General features: G+C 31.3%; 1 protein-coding gene across 4 annotated transcripts in view; it reads left to right on the forward strand.

Annotated features, from left to right (window-relative positions):
• The window catches only part of sm (heterogeneous nuclear ribonucleoprotein L), a 407,921-nt gene that overhangs the window by 365,302 nt on the left and 17,557 nt on the right, over positions 1–25,062 (forward strand). For all 4 annotated transcript variants that reach the window (XM_088186952.1, XM_088186954.1, XM_088186953.1 and 1 more), the window contains exon 6: positions 14,414–14,503. In XM_088186952.1, coding sequence (XP_088043078.1) covers positions 14,414–14,503 — 90 coding nt within the window. The remainder of the gene's footprint in view (positions 1–14,413; positions 14,504–25,062) is intronic.

Raw genomic sequence — 25,062 nt, forward strand, 5'->3', positions numbered from 1 at the left:
GAAGACCTTATGGACGATCGAAATTATATGTATAATATATAATCGTCACTATTTCCGTTCTTTAAGACACAGTATTAATATAATTTCAAACCCATGTCTTTTGCGACTTATTTTTACATATACTGTAAGCACAAATTAATTGACTATTTGCACCTATGTACGAATCGTTGTAAATGCAAATAGCCACGTCCTATAATGTATTATATCTGAAAACGTGCACATTGTATATCCGAGGCAATTAGGTAGCACACGAATCCATTTGAGGTTTCTAATCCCATCAACTGCGTTAATTATGTGACCCGGATGCATTTCGGTCATTAAGGACACGTCGCACCTGCACAATTCGCGTCACGCCCTTATTACGGAAAATTAAACCGCGAGTTCACGCCCGTGAATAATCCCAATGAACACCATCAAATTGTGTAATTGTCACGTATATACCTTGCCCTCGTGTCTGTGCAGAAGGTGCCAAAGTAATAACTTTGACAAGCTAAAGTCGTCCGTTATGTATCATAAAATAATTTATAAATAAACTGCGACACCGTAATAAATTTAATAAAAAGTATAATTCGAATATTAAAGGCAATTTGTATTCATTAAAATTTTCGGCGAACTGCTGCGAAATTTTCAGAATAATTCGTTACGAGGTTTCGGTCTTAACAGGCTTCCTTTCACAATAACGTCTGTCGTATCTAATATTTGCAAATTTATAAAATTATTTTCACGGTGAAGTAGTGTAAACCAAACTTGAAAAGTGTTCTTAATCGCTCACATTCTCGATAATCTTAATGACCATCTCAAAAGTGAAACGCCCGTAAAATTTGACGATGACAGTTTGCGCCGTATCATCTTGATAACTACTCCAAAAGTAATCAAAAAGCGTTGAATTAGGAAGTCTATAATTATATACCGTGGCACTACAACTTTTAATGTAAAATAGCCAAAGTTATTTTTTTGCTTTAAACTTTAATAAAAGTTGTTATGAATTCAACGAATGGGTGTAAAGTTCACCCGTTCTGATAATATGATATGTATAGGGAAAGCAATACTTGGATTTCGGTATTGAAATTTGAAGATTTCGGGGTGGAAATTTTTTTTTAATAAATTATGTTTTTATTTCCATAAATTTATTCGTTATAAAATAAAATACATAATAGTATTATATTATTACTATATAATATAATTCTGAATATTATGCACAAAGTATATTAAAACGGTATTTATTACCATTGATGAGCTATTTTTAATTAATATTAGTAATGAAATTATTCACAATATTATATTTGCATTTTGCACCATTAAATACTTTAGCATCTGGCGACCCCGCACGTGATAAGTGCAGGTGTATCGACAATGCACACCTATTGGGATAATTTGAATCTGTCTTTTTATCTTGTTTTCGTGCTTTTATTTATATATATATATATATATATATATATATATATATATATATATATATATATATATATATATATATATATATATATATATATATAAATATTTAAATATATTTTATACTTTTAGCCATCGTGACGCATTAGGTTAACCTGTCAGATCATGATAGTCAAAAAATAAAATTCGTTTAAAGGCCAACTCGATTGTTCTTGGCGAAAAACATAGCCCAAAATTTTCAGGATTATCCCAAATTAAATCTGGGATCCATAGGTATGGTAAATCGCCCAAGATACCGTAACTGGATTTCATATATATATAAGGAAGGAGTATGTAAATGATATTTTATTATTTAAAGATATTCTGATAAATGTTGTATTAAATCATTTGATAGCGTCCAGTGCTATTTTTTATTTTGTTAATAAATAATACTTAAATAATTTAATTTATAAGCAAAAAATATTTATTGCGCTACTCTCAACTAATAAATTGGTTTAGATTACGGCATTAAAATTACCCTGTTGCTTCTCCATTCTAATGCACCGTCTTATGCCTGAACTACAATCTCTGGAAGTTGTCCGAACCGAAGTTACAACTGAAGCCGAGACATAAGATTTCGAGTAAGCGACCACACTGCCGCAAATTTCATATGCCGTCCGGACGGCGGCTTTTGTCACGCGATCGAAAAATGTGCCAAATAATCGCAATTTTTAAATTGTCATATTGTTCAAAATACGCTACTGATAATTATAAAGTTTGTGTGGGCACTCACCAATACAATATCAGTGAAAACTTTTCGGTCGTAAATATTCAATTTACGCAAAATCTTTGTCGGCTTTTGCAAAATGCCATAAGGCATAAAAATACGAACACCACATATGTGACTATCCTGGAATTTGTCGCCATCGATTCTAAATAAGAATTCGTTACGGTGTGACATTTATATAAACCGATCTAGAAAAATACATAAGGATATTCGAAACGATTTTTTTAACAAAATCAAGTACCACTAATTATTTTTTAATTATTTAATTTATTATGAAAAAAATATAATAACGATATCTGTTAGAAGAATATAATATCAAAAATATAATTTATCCCTTTTGGTACCCTAAAATATTCAAAGATGTCAGTAAGAGTCTGTTGAAGTCCCCGATATGCATGTGGTATTATAACTTGACCACGTGATCACGACGCAGCTCTCGATATGTGTGTTGACCATAGGGCGCCTACGCGCATACTGAAATTGAACCGAGTTACTCGTTCTATCTCAGTTTGCCAAACATCATATCATTATCTCGCTCACTCTCGTCACTTAACACGTGAAAAAGCGAAAGGGGAAGTATCTCACCGCTCGCGTTCGAAAGAGCAGCTCCGACTTCAGTCCCTTTGACTTCGATCCGTTTGCCGACAATGTTCGGAAGCGCTCGAAGCTGGCCAAGTCGACTGAATTACCCCCACTTTACCTCCCGTTCTCGGTAATCTCAGGTAAAGCGGACAGAACCGAACTTGACTGAAGTAACCCATTATATTCTCCGTCCTTGGCGATCCATGGCCAACTTTCAGAGAGTGTAGTGCAGGCGTAACTGTGCAGCAATTTTTATACATCCAATATTTTTGTGTATTTACTTCTAACTACGTGTTTTATATATATTATATATATAAATAATATTTTTTAGATTAAGATAAAATATTGTAATTATCACGAGGAAATTAATTAATATTTCATATTTTTTTATAAATTTAATTAATATTTTTATCTTAATAAAAATATTAATTAAATTTATAAGCGTTTATATATCTTGATAAAAAAAAAAACTAGACTATACTTTAAAATATTTTTTTCCCGAAAATATTTTTTTTTTAATTTTTTAATTAAACATTTTAAGTATTAATCGTAATAACAAATATACTGCTAATAAAGATTTTATTACAATATACACGTAGAATTTAAAAATTAAATTAATTTTGATGTTTATCAATCAACAAACACCAAAAACTAATTCGTTTGCTGTTATTTTGTTATTTTTACTAAAAATCTTGTCTATTAATTTATCTGACTATCATGACTTGACTGATTCCTTCAATGCACCATGATTATAAAAAAAAAATTTCATATACATACATACATACTCAAACATACACTCATACATAAACGTTAAATTATACTATTAAATATTAGACAAAACTGCAGATTTAAAATATATAAGTATTATTTATCAACTTAATTTTATTTGACTAAAGTCGCATGAATTTATTAAAAAAAAATTTCAACTTTTTTGCAATTATTTCTAATTGATTTTGGTAAATCATTAAATGGTTTAAATGCGATAATTTATTGCATTATATTTTTATTTCTTTATCAATTTACTTTTTAATAATTAATTATTTATACTGCAGCTACCGGTGAACATTGTCATTGCGACCAATGAACCTCACCACTGCTGCAGTACTGAAATATCATATATTGCGATATAAATAGTTTCTTTTAATGCTAGATTTAAATCTTAAATTTAATTTATAAATACACACATACAACTTAATTTGCCAAACTCGATTATTCCGCTAGCTACGGCAATACTAGCAGCGATTTCCAATTAGAGCCAAAGCTTCGGATTGTCTCGCCGGCACACAATAAATTATGTATCGTTTCCGCCGCGTGTCCCGTTGCTCCTCTCGGAAACTTTTCCATTTCCGTAATTAACCGATATCCGGTGTCGACAGGGATAAACAACTCGCCAGGAACCATCGAATCTCGTAATTTGAGCAAAACACGCGCTTGGAAAATAAACCTGTTAATATATTGATGAACTTTTTTATTGCTTATTCATACTCTATTTAAGCCAGTATTAAAAATATTGGTGTATCTTATTTTTATTCATGAGGGTCGTGGTTCTATTCTTGCTACACACTATAACATTTTATTTATCTGGTTATAAAAATAACAATTCGACCCTTGAATCAAAGTAGCAATTTTTTGAAGGACTACTAATATATTTTTCGTGCACACACCCGCACCGAGATTAATGACGCGGTGCGCTCGCAAAAGTTTCGGCAGCCGGGTAATAGCACGCGCCATACAGGAAATTAAACACAAGATTATGTGCGCGTAAAAGTTAAATATTAATTTTGAACCGGCGCGTATTTGAAAACTGAAAGCGGCCCGCATGTAGCATAAATCTGGCCGGGCTTATGCTCACGCCATGCCGGAGGTCCGCCAGGACCGCTTTCGGGAGCATTAACGTATACCCCGCATCCAGCAGTAAATCTTCCATGCTTTCCAAAAACTACGTCGTCCCAAACTCGGCGCGATTGACCCGTCTCGGTTGACAAATACCCACGAAGAAAAAATAATCTAATCCAAAAAAGAGAGAGCTTTTGCCTCCCCCGATGATTGACGCCGTAATTAAGCCACTGTTCCAAAGAAGTGGGCTGAGATTCGTAAGCAGTTTTGTCGAAGCAGGGGACATCGATCTCGCGATTGTCCTTACAAAATCCCGTCGGAGGCGAACCCTGTAGCATCCCAGAGGACTTGTTACGTCCGAGCGGTGGTGTGCCTAAAGGTGATCAATCACCCCTTTCCCTCGGAGATCTTAGGGACGTCTGATCGTTCTGACGGTGACGAGTCGCTTTTGATTCGAAGATGTTCGTGTTTACAAGATACGTGTATTGAATATGTATATGTGATAAGGTATTACAATATGCTTCCGAGTAACTCATTTTGAATGCATTAGTCATGTATTGAGGCATTAGTAATATGTAGGATCCACACCGTGGGAAATTGCCTGAATGTTGAATAACGAGAGAGCCGCAGGACGAATTGTGGTTCAAGTCGGTAACTTATACCTTAAAGACCTGGGTTTGAATCCCATATTCTATTATGTCTGATAGATCAGAATTATTAATTAGTATATAATTTTAATATCCGGTTATTTTTATTCAATATAATACTTGATTTATCTATATGAAACACATATACATATATCTCACACAATTTTCAAGATGCAAAATTCTCCGACTATTCTTTTTTTGCAAAACCCATTCAGGGATTAAGCGGGTAGTGAGAACAGTGTATCGAAAAGGGACAGGAAATCCCTATTTAACAATCCGATAGTATTGTTTTATGACACATTTCGTTTCGGCATCTTCAAACATTTGCCATTTAACAAAAAAAAATGGGATTATTTACTTAAAATACACACGGCATACTCGGAGGACGGTTGTACAAAAAAAAACGGCAGTTAAATCTATTGTTATTATTTACCGTCAATGATTTATAACCGTTAGTCTTGATCGCTTATTATCCATCGGTTGATGGAACAGTTTTTTTTTAATATTTCAATGCAATTTTGATATCAATTATTGATTAGGTTACATTTATTAGCGAATCACTTTTAGAAATATAAAAAGAGCAAACTCTGCTTGTACAATTAAGTGATTCATAAATAGAAGGTTATACAATTTTCATTCTAAATTTTATGATGCTTTCAAGTTTATAATCCGCTAGATTTGACAATGATCGTCACTTCATAATGTTTCTGTTAATCGTTTGACTCATAGAAGAAACACATTTTTGCTGTCAACAATATATTGGGACGGGTGAGCTTTTTCACATGTTTTTGCGATAAGCAAATTCATATATTAAAATTATCCCATTTTCACAGACCAAAGCAAAACTATAGTGGTTCTGAAATATTTCTTTGCCATTTATTTCCGATCTTTGAAAATTTAATTTTGTCTGTGGACTTACAAAGACAACTACATAAAAATTACATTAGTTTAATGTGCGATGTAATAAAAATTATCAAATTGCTTATCCGTTATTCTACGAATATTTTATAATTGATCAACCATGATAGTTTTGTAACAAACAATATTTTTAGCTGCCGTTGTAATTAATTTTAATTTCATGGTTGAAGATTATCTACTCCTCTTTTTACTTACATATTTTGTTGAACCTCTGCTTTTTGTTTCATAAATGCAATTCTAAATGTATCTGTATTTTGTAAACAAAATTCGTTTAAATTAATGATCAAAAAATTAACTATATTTTTCATAATATTATATTTAAATATTTTGTGGTTTACTATTTGATATTTGAATAGTTGGAAGTTCAAAAAACATTTTTTTTAAATAGAATCAAAGATATTTGCTGATGTATAAACGCATAACTTAATAAAACTACGCCTGGAACATCTCCCACTGCCAATGCAGTGTCTTGTGTTGCATTTTGGAGTGCATCGTTTACTTTATAAGTTAAATAAACATTAAAAAGCGCGCGTGAATACTATTTGATTGTTTTATTAAAAAAAATGTTTTATGCCTTATTTTACGTGATATTTTCTGGAACGTATCTACCGCGTAAATCGAGGAATAAAAGTACTAATAAAAAGACAGTAGAAAAATTCGCTTGGTGTATAGTTAAAGATGTTTTTAATTAATACTGTACTTATTTATGAACAACGATTAAATAATGTTATATTATTAGCATTTTTAATTACTGTTTATTTTCTAGTTATTTTAAAAAGTTATAAGTAAAAACACAATATAGTCTGCAAATAAATACGTCATATAGCTATCCTAACCGATATTACAATGAACTTCTAATATAAGAGGGCAGATCAAAGTATATTCAAACCGAATTTTGGTCAATAGGAGAGCGCAAAAAATAATTATCACTTCTCAGAAGGCAAAAATTCACGTCAAAAGCAATAAAATCGGGTCGGCGACGTCGCAGTGGGAACGCTCGGTAACGAGCGTTCCCACTGCGACGGCGACGACACGATTTTATTGCTTTTGACGTGGATTTTTGACTTCTGAGAAGTGATAATTGTTTTTTGCGCTCTCCTATTGGTCAAAATTCGGTTTAACTGTTCTTTATTTTATTCTTACTTGTTTAAAATCGTAATATTGTAAAATAACTCGTAATATAAATCTTATCTTTCCATGCTTTACATAGCTTCTTATCATAACAATATTTTCTGTTATTGTTTTGGTCCTTTTTTAGTGTGAAGTAACCGAAATTTTCATTCATTTTTAAACTTGGGTTTAAGCTTTTTCACTTAAAAATAAATAAAATACAAATAATGACGTCATACTTATGTGAAAATAAAGAAATGAAATGTTACGCAGATTGTCAATGTTTTTTAAACATTAAAAATACTGTAAAAAAGGAGCTGGAACGCCGTTCCACCGCGTTACATGACAAAAAAAGCCGTGGTAATTAGTATTTTAAAATGATTTTTAATAATAAAAAAAAGTGAGGAACTCTAAAATATACTTTTATTTGAAACATTTTTTTATTTCTAGCTAAATAATCTAAAATTTAAATGCTTCTTTATCTATTTATAATTCAATTTCAGATCAGCTTTAATTTTGCCATCATAAAGACTGGTATTTTATAGATAAGTTATTATATGATACCTTGAATGCTTCGGTTTGCTCTATTGGCTTTGTTGGAAGTAAATAAAGATAGGGATAAATTTAAAACACTTCAATAAAAATGTCACATTGTAAGTTCTCTAAAGAGTAAATATTTATCACAACATATCGCAGCATCGCAGTACAAAAATATTTCATCCGCGTCTCCCGCTTTTAACTAATAAGAGTCGCGCATATAATAATAATATTCTGAAACTAGAAGATTTGTAAAAAAAATAGGCTTTTCTGAATGAAGGCTCACATGAGCTTTCAGTTTATTTATTGACGTAATGCCTTGTAAGGAAATTGGTTCAACATTGGTCATTTTAATTTTAAGCATTTGTAGTTACGGTTAAATTCTTAATCACTAACCGCGTGCATGATGAGTAATAGTATAATATATCAGTAGTTATTTGTGTGTTAAGTTTTTATTTGCATCTCGCGTCTGTAGTTAGTTTAATATATGTTGTTGATTTTTTTAATCCATCCTTCATTAGTTGTGCTATTGATTTTTTTATATTTTATAAGACGATATATATATTTCATATTGTTTATTCATATATATATTTACTATCCATTTTTATATATAATATATATAACATTTTATACATAATTACATTTTAAACATGCTTTACACTTCTTTTGCCACTTTAGCTACAAACATACTCGTGTATCGACAAAAAACCGCAAACTGAGTCGAAATAATAATTATTTTGGACGGTTTGTATCGTTATTATATATTATAATACGATAGAATATTTTATTTTTTTTATATATATAATGTACTCCACGATACATCCACATCCAGATATTGGGTACGTATTTTGTGATTTCATTGTGTTTTGTTCTCATTGACTCACCGACGTCGTTTACTCTCAAATCGCTCGCCGGCAAAAAAGCAACCCAACCCCAGACGACCCTCAGTTTCACGAAACACCATTTAGATAGAATTACTAAATAATATAATTATTTGCCGAAGCGACTTGACCAGTGTTTTTGTTTTATATTTAATTTACCATTACCACAAAGATTAATATAAAAGTTGATACAATAGCGATGATTTTACGAATAACCTTTTTTTACTTCCCCTCTCATATGAAAATTTGAATAAAAATACCGCCTCCTCTCTTATATCTCAATAATATATCTTTCTGCAAGCACATATATCAAAGACAAACACACTCGTTTATTATTATATTATATTAATATATTTGATATGACGTACTTTTGCTTCCACTGGAAGCATCAGATTTAACAGAATAACAACACGGTCAGTGACAATAGATATAAAATATAAATTACATATATATAATATATTGTATAAGTGGAAGATTTATTGTAGTATATTTATTATTATATAAATATTGTAATATATTCAGAACACTGAAGACTCTATACATATAGTGAAAGACGACATATCAATAATACTCTATGTATTTATTTATATATATATAATCACACGCTCTCTCCGCTTAAGAATGCCTTTTGTACCAAAATTAAACGCTTTATTGGTTTTATAATCACTTGATATAACAGTAACTTTGCCAAAGTAACAACAATAAACGCATGAAGGTGCATCGCGTGCAATAAACATGCCTAGAATCACAAAATTTACACGATTATTTTTTACCATGAAATATGCAAAAACCACGTTTAGGGATTTTATTGAATAAAAAATACACAGTGCCATTGAAAGATTGAATCATACATATTTATTATATATATATTATATAAAACACACCACGAAACAGAGAAAACTCAATTTATCATCAATCATCACTATGAGGCACACACTGCTAAAGTGGCACATGATATAATGTATTTTATATTATAAAAAAATATATTTATATATACAGATCAGTACGAAAAATTACACTAAACCACATCATTATTATATATTTGTATATGAGAACACTATGTGTTAAATATTATCTATATTTGTATTATATACATACCGAGCATAATGGCCTATGTTTTTTTGATGAACTTTGTAGATATGTATATCATATTATATACATAATATATAAATGGTTTTGCATCGTTGATAAAAAAAAAAAATGAGTTTTGGTTAGATTATTTTTATTTATTTTATTTTTTATCATTCGTATTTTTATTTCATATTGCTACTCTCCTGTATTTTCGACTTAATCGATTGTAATATTTTATATCATAACAAAACCGTGGTGATTTTTGCGTGTTATATTTGTTTAATTTCATATTATATATATATATATTTATTATTATCTTTATGAAGATGTTTTGGAATTCGATTGGCATGGATTAAATTAAAAGATAAATAAACAACGAAAGGCACGTCTGAACTATGTAGCTATATGTACTGATGTCATCACGGGTACGCCATGTTCTGAATATCATCGTTGAATAGGGATTTTGACAGATCGGACCGATGCCGGTTGGTAAATGAATAAATAAATAAACAATGAACGATAGAAGTCGTCGATAAACTGGAGTGTGTTTGTCTTTGTATGTGCAGGGCTCATCGTCCGGGGCGGGAATGAGAGGGGTGGTCACTGGGGTGGGTTTATCCTACGACCTGCTACCCCCGACCAGAGCCCGAGACTTTTAAGTCGAGCCCTCTGAACACTGAGTCGTTGACCAACCCCGCAAAACCAAATGGTGAGTCTCAAGACGGTTTGTATCATATAACGACGGTGCAGTGAAAGCTCGATTTTTTGCACCTAGAAGTGTTGTTTTCGAGTTGGAATCGCGCTTCTGCTGCATCTACGATGATATGTATGGTTCGGAGAGCTTTCCAACGGTTGAAATGTGTGCTGTAGAGCTAACCCTTTGAGCGCTGGGATTACTGGATTTTCATAATATCCAATGAAATGATATTTAAAAGTCAAATTTCTATTCAAAATTAAAAAAATAGTAAACATTTAAGTATAAATTACGTACCCAATAAAATTTTGTTTTTTTAAAAAAGGTTGGAAGCCACTTACCTATTTTAAACAGGTCGAGACCATTTAAGATACAAATAATAACGGCTTAACTTACCTTTAAAATAAGCTTAGGATTGATGAATGTGCGTATGAAAGCCGACAGATGATGAAATGTTAGGACGATTTTTTGCACAATTTTAGTTGATACGTTACAAAAAATATGCAGTTAATCGTGATAAGATGAAAGATACAAAAATATTAAGAGTAAAATATTGTTTTTTGCTATTTTAATTATTATTATGTTAGTGACATATTTAGATCAAGGGCTAAATAAATTCAGTACAGTTTCACGTGAAAGATACATTTGGGATTGATGAATGTGCGAAGGAAGACCGACAGATGATGACAGTATGTAGGTAATAAAAATGTGACTTAATTTTTTTTATTTAAAGAAACAAATAAATATTGATTTTTTAAACAATTTTAGTAAATCTATTATTCGTGTCGTTTTTAGCTGAAGGACAGGATAAAAATTAAATATTATTTTATTACTATTTTAGTTTGTATTATATTAGTAACGACATATATTTAGGTCAAGGGCTAAATAAACTCGTTAAAGTAATATGCAGTTTACCGTGATAATATAAGTTTGGGATTGATGAATGTGCGTAGGAAGGGCGATATTTGATGACGGGACTTAGATAATAAAAATGTTACTTGAATAATGTTTTTTTTTTGTATTTAGAGAAACAAAAAAATAATATTTTGTTTTTTTACTATAGTGTCATAATTAGATTAAGGGCTAAATAAATTCGTTACAGTAAATATTCGTGAAAGATACATTTGGAATTGATGAATGTGCGAAGGAAGGCCGACAGATGATGACAGTATGTAGGTAATAAAAATGTGACTTAATTTTTTTTATTTAAAGAAACAAATAAATATTGATTTTTTAAACAATTTTAGTAAATCTATTATTCGTGTCGTTTTTAGCTGAAGGACAGGATAAAAATTAAATATTATTTTATTACTATTTTAGTTTGTATTATATTAGTGACGACATATATTTAGGTCAAGAGCTAAATAAACTCGTTAAAGTAATATGCAGTTTACCGTGATAATATAAGTTTGGGATTGATGAATGTGCGTAGGAAGAGCGATATTTGATGACGGGATGTAGATAATAAAAATGTGATTTGAATAGTGTTTTTTTTTTACTTAGAGAAACAAAAAAAATATTTTGTTTTTTACTTTACTGTCATATTAGATCAAGGGCTAAATAAATTCGTGAAAGATACATTTGGGATTGATGAATGTGCGAATGGAGATTGACAGATGATGACGGAATGTAGGTAATAAAAATGTGACTTAATTTTTTTTTTATTTAAAGAAACAAAAAAATATTGATTTTTTAAACATTTTTAATAAATATATTATTCGTGACGTTTTTAACTGAAAGGCTATTTTAGCTAATATTAGGTTAATGTCATATTTAAATCAAGGGTTTTAATAAATTCGTTACAGTAAATATGCAGTTTATTGTGATAAGATACGTTTGGGATTGATATATGTGCGAAGGAAGGCCGACAGATGATGACGGAATGTAGGTAATAAAAATTTGACTTTAAAGCTTTTTATTTAAAGAGATCGATTTTTTTAATAATATTGGTAAATATATTATTAGTGCCTTTTCAAGCTAAAAAACTAAATAAATAAACAAAAAGATGAGAGTAAAATATCGTTTTTAACTATTTTTGTTAATTTTATATTTGTGAAATATTTATATTAATGATTAAATAAATAAATTACAGTAAATATCTATTGATAATATAAGTTTGGGATTTATGAATGTGTGTAAGAAGGTCGATTGATGATGACGAGATGTAAGTAATAAAAAAGTGTTTATTATAAAAGATAAAATATTGATTTTTTGAATAATTTTATTTAATATACTATTAGTGACATCTTTAGCTGAAGGGCTAAATAAATACGTTACAGTAAAAATGAGATTTAGCGTGACAATATAGGATTGTTATAGATCGATAATGATGGGATGTAAACAATGAAATGTGTTTATTATCTAAAGATACGAAAGAATTATTGTATGACTAAAGGGCTATAAATAAATACATTACAGTAAAAATTCAGTTAAATTTGCAAACCGTGTGTGTTTTTTTTTTGTAGAGAGTATGTGTTAAATAAGTGTGGGTTGTATTTAATAATATTTTATTTTTAACTTTATAGTTAGAATTGGTTTAACATATGTATAAATTTACTGGGCGCAATAAATATTTTTTTAACGCAGTTTTAAATATAATTATTGCTGTATAATGTTATTTTTCATTTTCCTAATTTGGTTCAATTTTTTTTTTATGAATGTCCATTCCATTAAATTTTAAGCAGCGTTTTCCAGATGGTAAAATAAAAGTGTCGGGAAAAATTACATAGCAAAATTTTACAAGGAAAAAATTACACAATGATTTACACAAAAAAAATTACAAACGCAATAAATTTCACATGTTCTATGTAACATGTTTAACCCTTTCAGAGCGAATTTAAAATATCAAAAGCGGAATTAAAAATGTATGTTTTTTAATGAAAATATTTTATTTTGGTTTAATAAAATTTTACAAATATATAAGTAATTTGCATTTGTGCGGTACACTACCTTATAATTACAAAAAAAAAACAGTAAAAAAATTATATATTCTTAATAAGTCAACAAAAAATATTGGTACAATTCTTATTTTTATAACGACTAAATAAAATAAATTAAATTGAAATATAATACACTAAGTGTTATATAGCAATTGAAATTATTTATTTTTATTTTTTAATATTTTTATTTTATTTTAAATCACTTCCTATCCGCAAAAGAATATATTTATGTTACATTGAAAGGGTTCAATATGTTACTCAATAAATTGAAAGGTGAAATTTATTGCGTATGTAATTTTTGCTGTGTAATTTCCTTATGCCATGAAGTAAAACTATGGATTCTGAAAAAAAAACGCTTTTTTAACCCTTGTTTTTTATTAAAATATTTTTTTCATCCCTACGTATATTATATTTTTAATTATTTTTCGGAGAGAATATTTAATTAAATATGCCCGTGTAAAATAGTGGTGGGTAAGACAGGGTTTTTTTTTATGTTGTACAATATATCTTTACGGGTTTCATTGTTAAATTGAATTTAGAAACACTTACATAGACTGAATTAGTGTATCTTAATCTGACTTCAGAAAGTTTTTTGCTTATAAACAAGTTTAAAATCAATACTGGATGATCGACTTAATGGCATTTACTTTATCATTTAAATTACACCTTCGCTGTGACAATAAACGACAGCAATTAAGGCATTCCTACCACGTAATTGCAATAAAATGCCGGCCAAGTAAATAATAAATAAAGATAAACACTCGAGCGCCATTTGACATCACATGCGGCTCTTCTAATGGCCCATCAAATTAATACAATCGGCGCTTTAAGGGTTAACTCTGGCCTGCGTAACTTTATGCGCGCGTGCGTCACGCATACCCGAAAACCATTGGACAGCTCTCCCCCCGCGTGCGATTTTCTACGTTGAACCCTTTTTATAGAAGAAAAGAAGAACATACACACGCGAGAGTGTGTGTATGCGCGCGCAAAACACACATATGTGACACTTAGTAACCTGGGCATGTATTGTAATTTTTCAGTTAAGGAAGATGGTTCTCCGCCCCAGCAGCAGCGCTCCGCTCCCCTCCTGCAGTCGCCTCAATTTTCCGGAGGTCGCCCGCAGCCATATAGTGAGTACAGCCACCCCTATGTATACACACACACCCTATATTTACCTAGATACCTGCCGTTTTTCTCATTAACCGCTGAACTCACAGTGCCATTTTTATACACACACACACACACGTACACACCACCGTGACAGCAGCTATACGAACTGTGACACATGAATAAATAAACGACGTATAGGTGTATCATTTACTTTTGTAGACATTTGACTTTTTTCCCAACCCTGTAAATGAAGCTTTTAATATGAAAAACGTCTGTGTCAATAGAATAGTCCATTAAAAAAATAATAAAGTCTAACACTCTTAACACAATCTAAATAGACCTTTGGAGAGAAGATAAGGTGTACTGCAGTATACGTATTGATATTATTTTAAGACAAATAAATCATTTTGCTGATAAATTACAGTGTGCAAATACTAAATTACTCATAGTTTGTTTTAGATATATTTTTGCAATAAGGCGTTGAGGATACTCGGCTTCGTTATGCGGAGCGCGTGTCACTTTAATAGTTCTGTATGCTACGCTACTTCGTAGCATTTTCAAAAATGGCTCCGTTTTCTAGAATAGAATTTAAAAAAATACTATATATCGTATTTGTATTTGTTTATTAGTGCTTTTTTGCTAAAGGCGTTAAGATATAATTCACTGCATTCTCAATGAAGCATTTTTAAGGTTTCTAAGGGGCGGTGTCGACAACCCGTCAATGATCAGTTACTTTCAGCTGTGAGCTTTAAAGTATCCGAAAGAGTCGCAATTACGTTCTTTATTCTTGCTTGTTGCGGCCAAGTCTTCAGCGCTTGAGAACGCTCCTCTTGCATGAGCCATCCAGCTTCTCAACAAGCTTACCATCACAATGATGTTTTCGTCGATAGCCGTTTTTTTAATTTTTATTATTGTTTGTATAATGACCATCATGAAGCATTGAAGAAACTTGTTGGGTAATTGCTGAAAATAATTGAGTAAAAATCAGTAAATATTTCTGTATTAAAATATAAATTTAAAAACATTTAAAACCACCTCTTCAATAGAGAGCATATGGTACATGGGATTAGAAATCTTAAACCAAATGATTCACGTTTAGTTTTCAATTATGCGCATCGTAATCTCGATCTTAATTATAAATTATAAATTAAACCAAATTTCTTAAAAATTCTCGAGTAATTCAGACATATGAAACAATATGTATTTATTTTATTACAGTATATATCTTTATATATGGAAAATATTAAGGTCTGAATAGCGTAGTTCGTAAAGTCTAGACTGGGAACCCAGAGGTCGCGGGTTCGAGCCACGGCAGCAAACTCGAATTTTTATTTATAAATATACTGTTAAGGGACATATATTGATTATAAATTATCATACACATTATATTTTATAATTAATTATAAAATATAATGCTTCCCAATAAGTATTATAACAAACGAGTACATAGCTATTACGTTATTAATACATTTTAAATTCTTAAATGAGATACTTTTATAATTCTGAATAAAATACTTAATTCAAGTTTAATTAACAGTCGCTTTTTATGACTTAATATGCCTACTCATATTTTGTAAAAAGTGATTTATTTAACGATTACTTAAAAAAACATTGGTTCATTTTATTTAACCGTCGAACGAATCCTTGTCAAAAACTTAATAATAAACATCGATCTTAGCATTTATTTTTGTTAACCGGCAAAAGTTCGAGGAAGTCCAAACGAAATGTTTGCTAATCGTTATTCCTGGAGTCGGTCATAAAACTTATATTGTTAAAGTATTAATCGAAAATCCATATCTTTTCTTAGCTGTGAATTCAGCGAATTAAAATGATTTCTTGTTGTTATTATTATTACTATGCCTTAAATTTTTAACAAAAAAATTTTTTATAAGAATTCTTAAAAAACCTTTGTATTTTTTATATTTTTTAAGAAAAAAAAATGTGTTGCCAACTAAGGTGCCCAATCGAATAGTTGATTATTAGAATTATTCGCCTGATTTTCGACTATATATTATAAATATTTGAATAATTGCTCGAATATTTGTTTATAATATCTTAGAATGAAACATTTTGTATTCGCAATACAAGTAGTCGTTTTTCTCTCAATATACACGATTGACTAGTGCTGCTCCAAAATCCATGGTCCTTTATGTGCCTTCATTTTGTTTCGAAATGCGAAACAACGAGACGGTTCTTCTCAACAAAAATGCTCTTATGCTTTTTAAAAACATTTGTAAATAGAATGTTTATCGTGCTGTATCTACTATGACCGAAATTCGCAGAATTCGTTCGTTGAACGATACAAAATATTGAAAAAGCTCACGTTTTTGTATTTGTTATTAGATGCAAAAATATCAATCGCGGATATTTGATTTATATTTAAATTCGCATAAAACAAACGCCGATCCAGATCTAATTTTTATATTAAATTTGTTCCAAACATTATTAGCTCTTTCGATAAAAAAAATATGTATATAAAATGTACAATCAATTTTGCTGAATTTATTCAATCGCAGCAAATCTTATTTCTGATAATCTAAAAAAGCTGAATTGACTTTCCTGATCAAAAAGTATATAATAATAAATAAAGCCCTTTCCTTTTATTGCGCTCACTGATCAGCAATTCGCACATTGTGTTGTGTAATTAATGGTTAATTAAAATAATTATTATTAACTAATAATTATTCTTTAATCAAATATTATTTTAATCCATTTTTATTCAGTATTTAAATTGTTAAAAATTATAATAAATTAAATATTTGAGAACCCCACCTACAATACATCGTTATTAGAATTTTATGTAATGTTTACCATCATTTATCTGTATAGATTAGATGACCACTGGCTAAGTTTAATTTATATTTAATATAATATAATAGAAGTATCAAATTAACCGTTTGCTTGTCATGCGATGATAACCAGTTTTGATGAAGTAAATAAAAATACTTAATTATATATTCGGTTGTTATGAAAAAAAAATTCGCCCTTTCAAGTAAACATCAAACGACATATATTTTTGTTGATTACGTATAAGCCAAATGATTTATGTAATTTAATATAGAACATAATTAATAATAAAAAACAATAGTTATTTTTGATTAAGAAATGGGTAAAAATGGCTTCATCGCACAGAATCTGTGTCCTTGTGTAATAAACTTCTAAGATGTTGAGATTTGTCTTACGATACGCGTATTAATTGAGCAGTTCAAGGAATCTGTGTTTTTTGTATAAGTACTTCTGGTTGCCAAATAATGCAACTGACTCAATTTAATAAAAAATGGCACTCAATTAAAAAAATATGAAGGAATATAAATATAATCTATTTTTATTACTCACAAAATTCCTACAAGGTATACTGCGATATGCTTCTCTTGAGTCGTGTCGAACCTTGGGAAAGCACTTCTTTAAACTGCTGATAGGAAATATTCATAATCTAAAGATAGCTTAGCCATTAATGTTTTTCTATGTATTTCATTTCTCTGTAAAGAGTGTAAATAATTTAATATATTGCTTAATGGTAGAAGTATATAATATTAATATTCCATAATATCCGAACATCGACGACGGTCGGTGATATTTCAACCCAACATGAGCTACGAGCCCATATTTGGTATTGTAGTCATTTTTATTTTATTTTGTCGTAGCTTCACAATCAATTGATTGTAGTGTAATTTTGATCTTTTGATTATTCATTGTGGTTTTTTTTCTATTATCAGCCTCACATATGTATTTTTAGAAAAGCTGATAGATTGGTGACGTTGGTCTGAGAATATCACTCTGTCATACAAAATAGCTCTGAATCACTTTTATGAAACGATTCAGAGCGGTTGATTAATTTGCGTTTTAATGGCGGTCTTCATTATCGCCAGACTCGTGAAATTCTCAGCAAAAACACACCGATGATGAATTGGTGTTTTTATATTGTATTATTTTTGGCGCATGCAAGTGGCTGTCTAGCAATTGATCGTCTCGTCTGGTTGAATTAGTGTTGTGTCTTAAATATCGAGCGGATTACACGATATGTAGTCAATTAACAAAACGCTTCGTTGTTGTTAATTCGATTATAGAACGTCTTGGTCGTTGCTCGAGTGCATTATTAATTAAAACCGTTACGCTGTAGAGCTTTCAATTAGAAGACATTGTTGAAATTTGTAATGACGTTCCCGGAGATGGCGACGTCTCGGTTAATATATGATATAATATACTAGGTGTTGTAAACCTATATTTGTTCTACAAAACAATCTTGGAAAGATTAGTGTTGGAAAAAATGTATAGACATTCTTTTGTAAGCGACGCTTTTAATTATCTGTGTTGAAAAAGATCTTAAATATTTCTCAGGGGAATTCGCAGTCTGGAAGTTTGCAGTCGATAAAATTTTTCCAGCTTCCTGAGTTTTGGTTGAATTGGTATTGAATTTAAGTTTCTCGCTGAAAGGATTTTTTATCATTTGAAAATAAACTTTTGGTTGAAATTACGTAGACAGTTTTAATTACTCATAAATTAGATACAACTAAATAGATTATTGCCTAATGTTTAACACACGAGTAGACACGTTAAAATTAATTATGTGTGTATCGAAACACACATTTAAAACACAATATAGTTTGACACTTTTATCTTTTGCTACGCGCTCATAACTATTACTTAAAAATATATATTCATAAAAGACACGTCCGCTTGCTGTATTTTTCAAACATACTAATTTATGTCGCAATGTTTTTTTTATTTAGCCAATTGTTTTATATAATTCTTCATATTTTTTATTTTTTTTTATTTTATTTTTTTCGATTAAATTAAGACCATCGTGGCCTAACAGGTTACCCCAATGCGCCACGATGGTCGAAAGCAAATTATACATTTATAAAACATAAAAAAACGTATATATATAAATAAATATAACAAAACTTAAACATAACAAAAAAAAATTATAAAATATTAAAATTAAAAGATATAAACCGGATCAGATCCTCGTAGCTAACATTAAATAAATCAATTTTTAATGCCAGCGTATTAAGGAGCCGTATGGCCACAGCCATAGGCGAGTCGGCAAGTGCGGATGTCCTAGCCCTAACTGCCATCAAAAGAGGTCTCGATCGTGATTCTCGAAAATGTTCCGGAACCCAAAACTGGAATTCTTCGAGAATAGCTGGATTGTCGACAGCACCTTTTAGTAGTTTGAAAGAATGCTTAGCGACATACAGCTTTCTGCGAGAATTCAGCGAATCATATCCCAACGCTCCTAAAAGAAAGGCGCTGGGATATAAGAACGGATAATAACCAAATGTCCTTTTGTAAAGGTATCTTAAATACCTTTTTTGAATTTTTTCTACTAAAAGGGAATATTTGGCTATTCGGGGATTCCAAATTATAGATCCCGATTCAAGAATGCTACAAACTAAGGTGTCATAGAGGATGCGAATAACTGACGGATCGTCAAAGTGAAAGGCATTCCTCATAACAAAGCCGAGCATCTTGGAAGATTTATCACAGACGTCGTGTATGTGTAGAGAGAACCTCCATTTGCTCTCGAAAGTGATTCCGAGATCTTTAATGGAAGTTACTCTAGTCAAAATGTTACCACCGAGATGGTAGAAATAAGCTGATGGCGAACGGGATCGAGAAAATGACACAGTATAGCACTTTCCGACACTAAAGGGCAGGCGGTTAACGGAAGCCCGTCAGCAATATTTTGTGAACCATCCAATGTTTTATCGTCGAGGTTCATTCACAATCACTGTGGGCAAGCGCTAGTAGACCAACAACACGGTTTTCGTCCGCGTCGTTTCGCGGTTACCTTTCTAAGGCTGTGACAAAATTCTATGTTATGCAACTTTCAAAAAGCATTCAAGAAAGTTTTGCAACTTGTGTCTCGAACGGCCTTTTTAGATTTTTTTTAAGGTACGAAAAATCACTCCGATGAATTTTTAGCTCTTTATACAGTACCACAGGGATCTCATCTGGGTCCTTTGCTCTTTTTACTCTTTATCAACAAGCGACAAATAACTATTATATACTGATGACCTGGAGTTTTCAGAGTATTCGCACAAAGTCGATCGATTATTAGCTAATTTCTATTACCACCAAGTGCTACATTAATTATGCTTTCGTAGTTGACATGGGAGCGATGAGATTTTCTATTGACATCGCCAAAGTTCGCAATGGTGCGTCGATCAACAACTAACGTTTGAGTTTTGCTTCCGACAAGGATTCGTACGAAATCCTAATGCGTACAAAGAGTAACCACCCATCAACAGATAAGATCGAGAAAGCAGACGCTTCTCTCTTCACGTCAGCCTTGATCTAGCTCGACGTCTAATATCCAAAGTATAACCTGCTTTGCAGACGACTATTATTTAAACGCAGATACAAATCAGATATACAAAAACAAATACAACTTAACCCTTTGGACGCGTTAATCAAAAATAATATTTAATTTTTTTTTTGTTTTTTTTGAAAAATGCAAATTTTATCTTAATACTGTGTTTAAATGTTCTGATTTTTTAATTTTTATTTATTTAAAATGATATTTTATGTTTATTCAAAAAAAAAAGTTTTTTCTTGAAAAGCTTTTTTTTACTGATTTTTGCGTAAAGAGATAAAACAAATCAATTGGGCGTCTTAAGTCGATTTCCGCGTTCAAACGTGCCTAATTTTTTCCACAAATATTAATTATAAATAAAAATAATATTATTAATACAATATAAGTATATGTTTTTTTTTTGCATTTTTCATAATGATCTGGGATTATTTATTTTAATAGGGTCATTGTATCGTTAATTATGTTTCCATTGATGATATTATTTTTTGCAAATATCTTGGAGGATAATAAGTACTATTTCATATCTCACATGTATAAAAAAATCAATGTAGTGGTCCATGAGGTTCAAAGCGTTGGCGAACGCTGCCCTAGAGGGTCGCGATCACATCCTTTATACTTGTCCGCTGCGATTAAGACGTCAGCGCTTTTGAACGCTCCTCTTGCACGAGCCATTCAGCTTCTCAAAGAGCTTTTCAAACACAATGATGTGTTTGTATTAGAGCGTATGTTCGATATGATTTTTTGTATAATGGCTATCATGACGCATTTAAAAACTATATTTAGTCACGATGGTTAGATTTGTAATAAATAAATTAAAATAATCGTATTTAAAACTGAGATAAAATTTCTTAAATCATATATTATTACATTAAGTGCCATTGTAACTTCTGTATTGTTATGGCTATGGTATGGTAAATTGGGAATTGATGTTACTTGAAGCATTAATTATAGAATCAATGGAATTTCGAGAACATGTGTTCAATATTTGAGCAGTATGATTTAACTATCAACATTTACGGTTATTTTGTGTTAATAAAAGTGTATTCAGGGAATAAAGTTCTTTACTCTTATTTATTCTGTAATTGTTATTATTTCCTTAATCGACTTTTGCATTGATTGGCACGATAATTACTAGTTTTTATAGTTTCTAGTGTAACCGACTGAGAATTTCAGTATTTTTATAAATAAACTTTCTGTTCTTACAGAATAAATATATTCGATTTTAAATTAACTGTTGACATTCAACGAAGCTATTTATTTCTCTCTCCATTGTATCGTTTTCATCAAAAATATATTGCGCTTGTTTCACAATTGCCAATTTATATTTCAAACGTTAATCCCTGCCAATAACGTTTTAGTTCTGCGACTTTTTATTTTTGTATTCGGATATTTTGTAATGTTTGTATTTTTAAAAATAATCTACTATGATAGAACCGAACAAAGAGCTTGTCGTGAAAAACTAGCCGTAAATCAAAAATACACTCGACCCGAAAAGTATCCCTTGAGTAAGGTTCTCTAAAATGGCATCCGACATTCCTTTAACGACCTAAGCACTCCTTCGCTTTGATCCGAAAGCGTGGAAAATTCCCTTCCCACGTGCTTCTCTGTGTAGAGTCTGCAGAGTCTACGCTTCTGATTCATCCGTTCGGGAAATTGGCAGCGAACCGGTTGCATCTCTGTCAAGGTCCGTCGCCTGTGATATATTATATTTACACGCTCGCTCCTTGCACACATACCTTTCACCTTCTTGCTTTTAATTACGGACACCGCCGAGACGGTTAATGTTGCGCGTCTGTACCGAGTTGGTGTGCTATGCGAGAAAAATCTCTGGGATTAGAAAAAAACATACTATAAATAGTTCAGAGGAGAACATCATTCATGAAAAACGCTCGGGGTGTGGGAAATTATTAATTAGTGCCTGTGGAATTGAAAAAATATTTTGTAGGTATTTCATTGATCATCAGAAAATTGTTAGAATGGTGTATTTATAGATATTAATGAGCGTTCAAAGAAACGTGGAATCCCAAAAATGCTAACGGCAAAAAATACTTTTTATATGGTATTATTATAGAAAGAAATGGCATTGAATCGGAATCAAGGAATATGAGTCAGTCTCATTGATAAAATACTTATATCGTTATAATTTTAGGAGTACGATTGTATTATTAATATTATATATTTGTACAAAACCGCCGAGAGCAAACCCGGGCCTTAGAAAACAATGATTCCGGGCCTCATGACAAAAATGGCACTTTATAAATATTTTTTACCATTTTTAAATACATAATAATATATACAAGTTAACCCTTTGTATGTTATAAATAAATATAAAAATTAGCCACCGATGCGACATATTTTCTGAAATCATATTTATGCGAAATATTTTAATTAGACATAATATTTACCTGATAATTAGTCGTGTTTTCTTTGCTGCTCAGTGTTGCCATATAGTGAATTTCTAGTCCAATAAATTCGTGCCATCGCTTTGAAAGAGGTGGGTATATATTTACTCTATCTGGGTAAAGAAAGTAATATCTTTTAAGATTAACCTGACATAGCAAGTTTTATTACACAATGAAAGACAACAACTTGTGCACATTTCGAGGCAATGTTTGAATAGATAGGAACTTGGAAAGATTTTACTTGCCATTTCAAAACCCCTCACGGGCCATTTTTTGGCCCGCGGGACACCTATCGCACACCCCTGCTCTATGCAGTGGCGGATCAAGCTTTTTGGAGGGCCCAAGCGCAACATAAGTTGAGTTTTAAATGTATATATATATATATAAAAATACAAATAATTGTGTGATCTGTTTTGTTTATTTTTAAATTGTAATGTAATCGTATTTTGAGTTGAGCACCTGAAAATTTGTTGAAAATGTTGAAATGTTAGGTAGGGTCATTGATAATATGTAGTTTTAATGAAAATAGACAAATGCAAATATCCTATATGTATAAATTCAATAGATAAATATTTCTTATAAATGTTTTGATTTTGAGGCCCAAAGGGTGTGACTTTGCAGCTAGAAATAGACGCAGTAAAGCTGGTTTTAATTTATTCAGTATTACATATATATATATACTGAAGCGAACTATTGTAGAGCTGCGTGTGCTTTTCTTCGAGCGTTGGTGTAGCTGGAATGATGTCCTCGGGATGGTCATCTAAGGCCTCTTGTGTCTCGTCTCGACTCAGGGATATCTTTAGGCCATCTCTGGAGCGTTATCTTTCTTATTTGTCTCATCACCGTTGTTCATCTGTCTACTGCTTCGTCTCCCTGCCATCTGTCTCGTTTCTCTCTGATGTCAGACCTTTTGTACCGTCGGTTGGGGAGGTCTCCGGCGAACCGCAACCATGCAGAGATCAATCCACCAATTGTTGCGCTTGTATATTCGACTAATAAAATATGTCCACACCTTGAAAGAGTGAAAAATGCTATATGAACACATTTCGAAGGTCAAATAATGCAAGGGTTGAATCTCAAAAGTCTTTTCCTGTTGCCCGATGGCGTATTATTTGCGTAAACTTTAATGCGCAAAAAGGTATGGATTTTCTGTATTTATGAGGGTAATAATGGCGTGCCACACTTTGTTTATGAATTCCTTTATTTCCAAAAGGATTGGTTTTCTTCTGGACAATATAAGGTGGTTCGTTCTATGCCGGTCTATTATATATTTTTTGCGGATTACCCATTGTTTATGTTGCGCAATTGTCAAGTGTCATTTTTTGTAATTATCGTTTGATTATACTTGGCATTAGTTGCATGAATGTATGAAGACCTCCCCCCCCCCACAAAATATCATATATTTTTAGCTTATTTCGTTCTATGGATGACCCGCCACTGCATCTATGACACTAAAAAGTTCAGAAAAGGTTCAAGAAATATCTTTATATTAAGATATTTGGTTTTTATGCGGTTTTGTGAATCAGCGTATTTTTTGAGAGCATTGATATTCGCTGAGTACTTGCATAAAGTTGCATGTCGCCAAGTATTTTTTCAAACTGCTGTAGGGTGCTGAGGTATAACTACATATAATCCATTGCGGGCAGCAATGCCGTTATGAGTCCAACCCTTTGGGTGGACACACAGCTTGTAATGGCCGGGTAAGCGGTCCCCTACACTCCGTAGTACTAAATATGTTATTGGAGATATATTAGTGTTTCTCCCGAGCATTAAAGAAGATGACCTCTCGTTAGTTAGCGTGCATTGTGTATCATCCTAGTAATAGCACCACCACCCAGTCTGCGAGCGGTGTTTATGT

The sequence above is a fragment of the Plectrocnemia conspersa genome, unplaced genomic scaffold, assembly GCF_051122295.1.
Source record: "Plectrocnemia conspersa isolate PC_06_02 unplaced genomic scaffold, ASM5112229v1 ptg000005l, whole genome shotgun sequence".
Taxonomy (NCBI): domain Eukaryota; kingdom Metazoa; phylum Arthropoda; class Insecta; order Trichoptera; family Polycentropodidae; genus Plectrocnemia; species Plectrocnemia conspersa.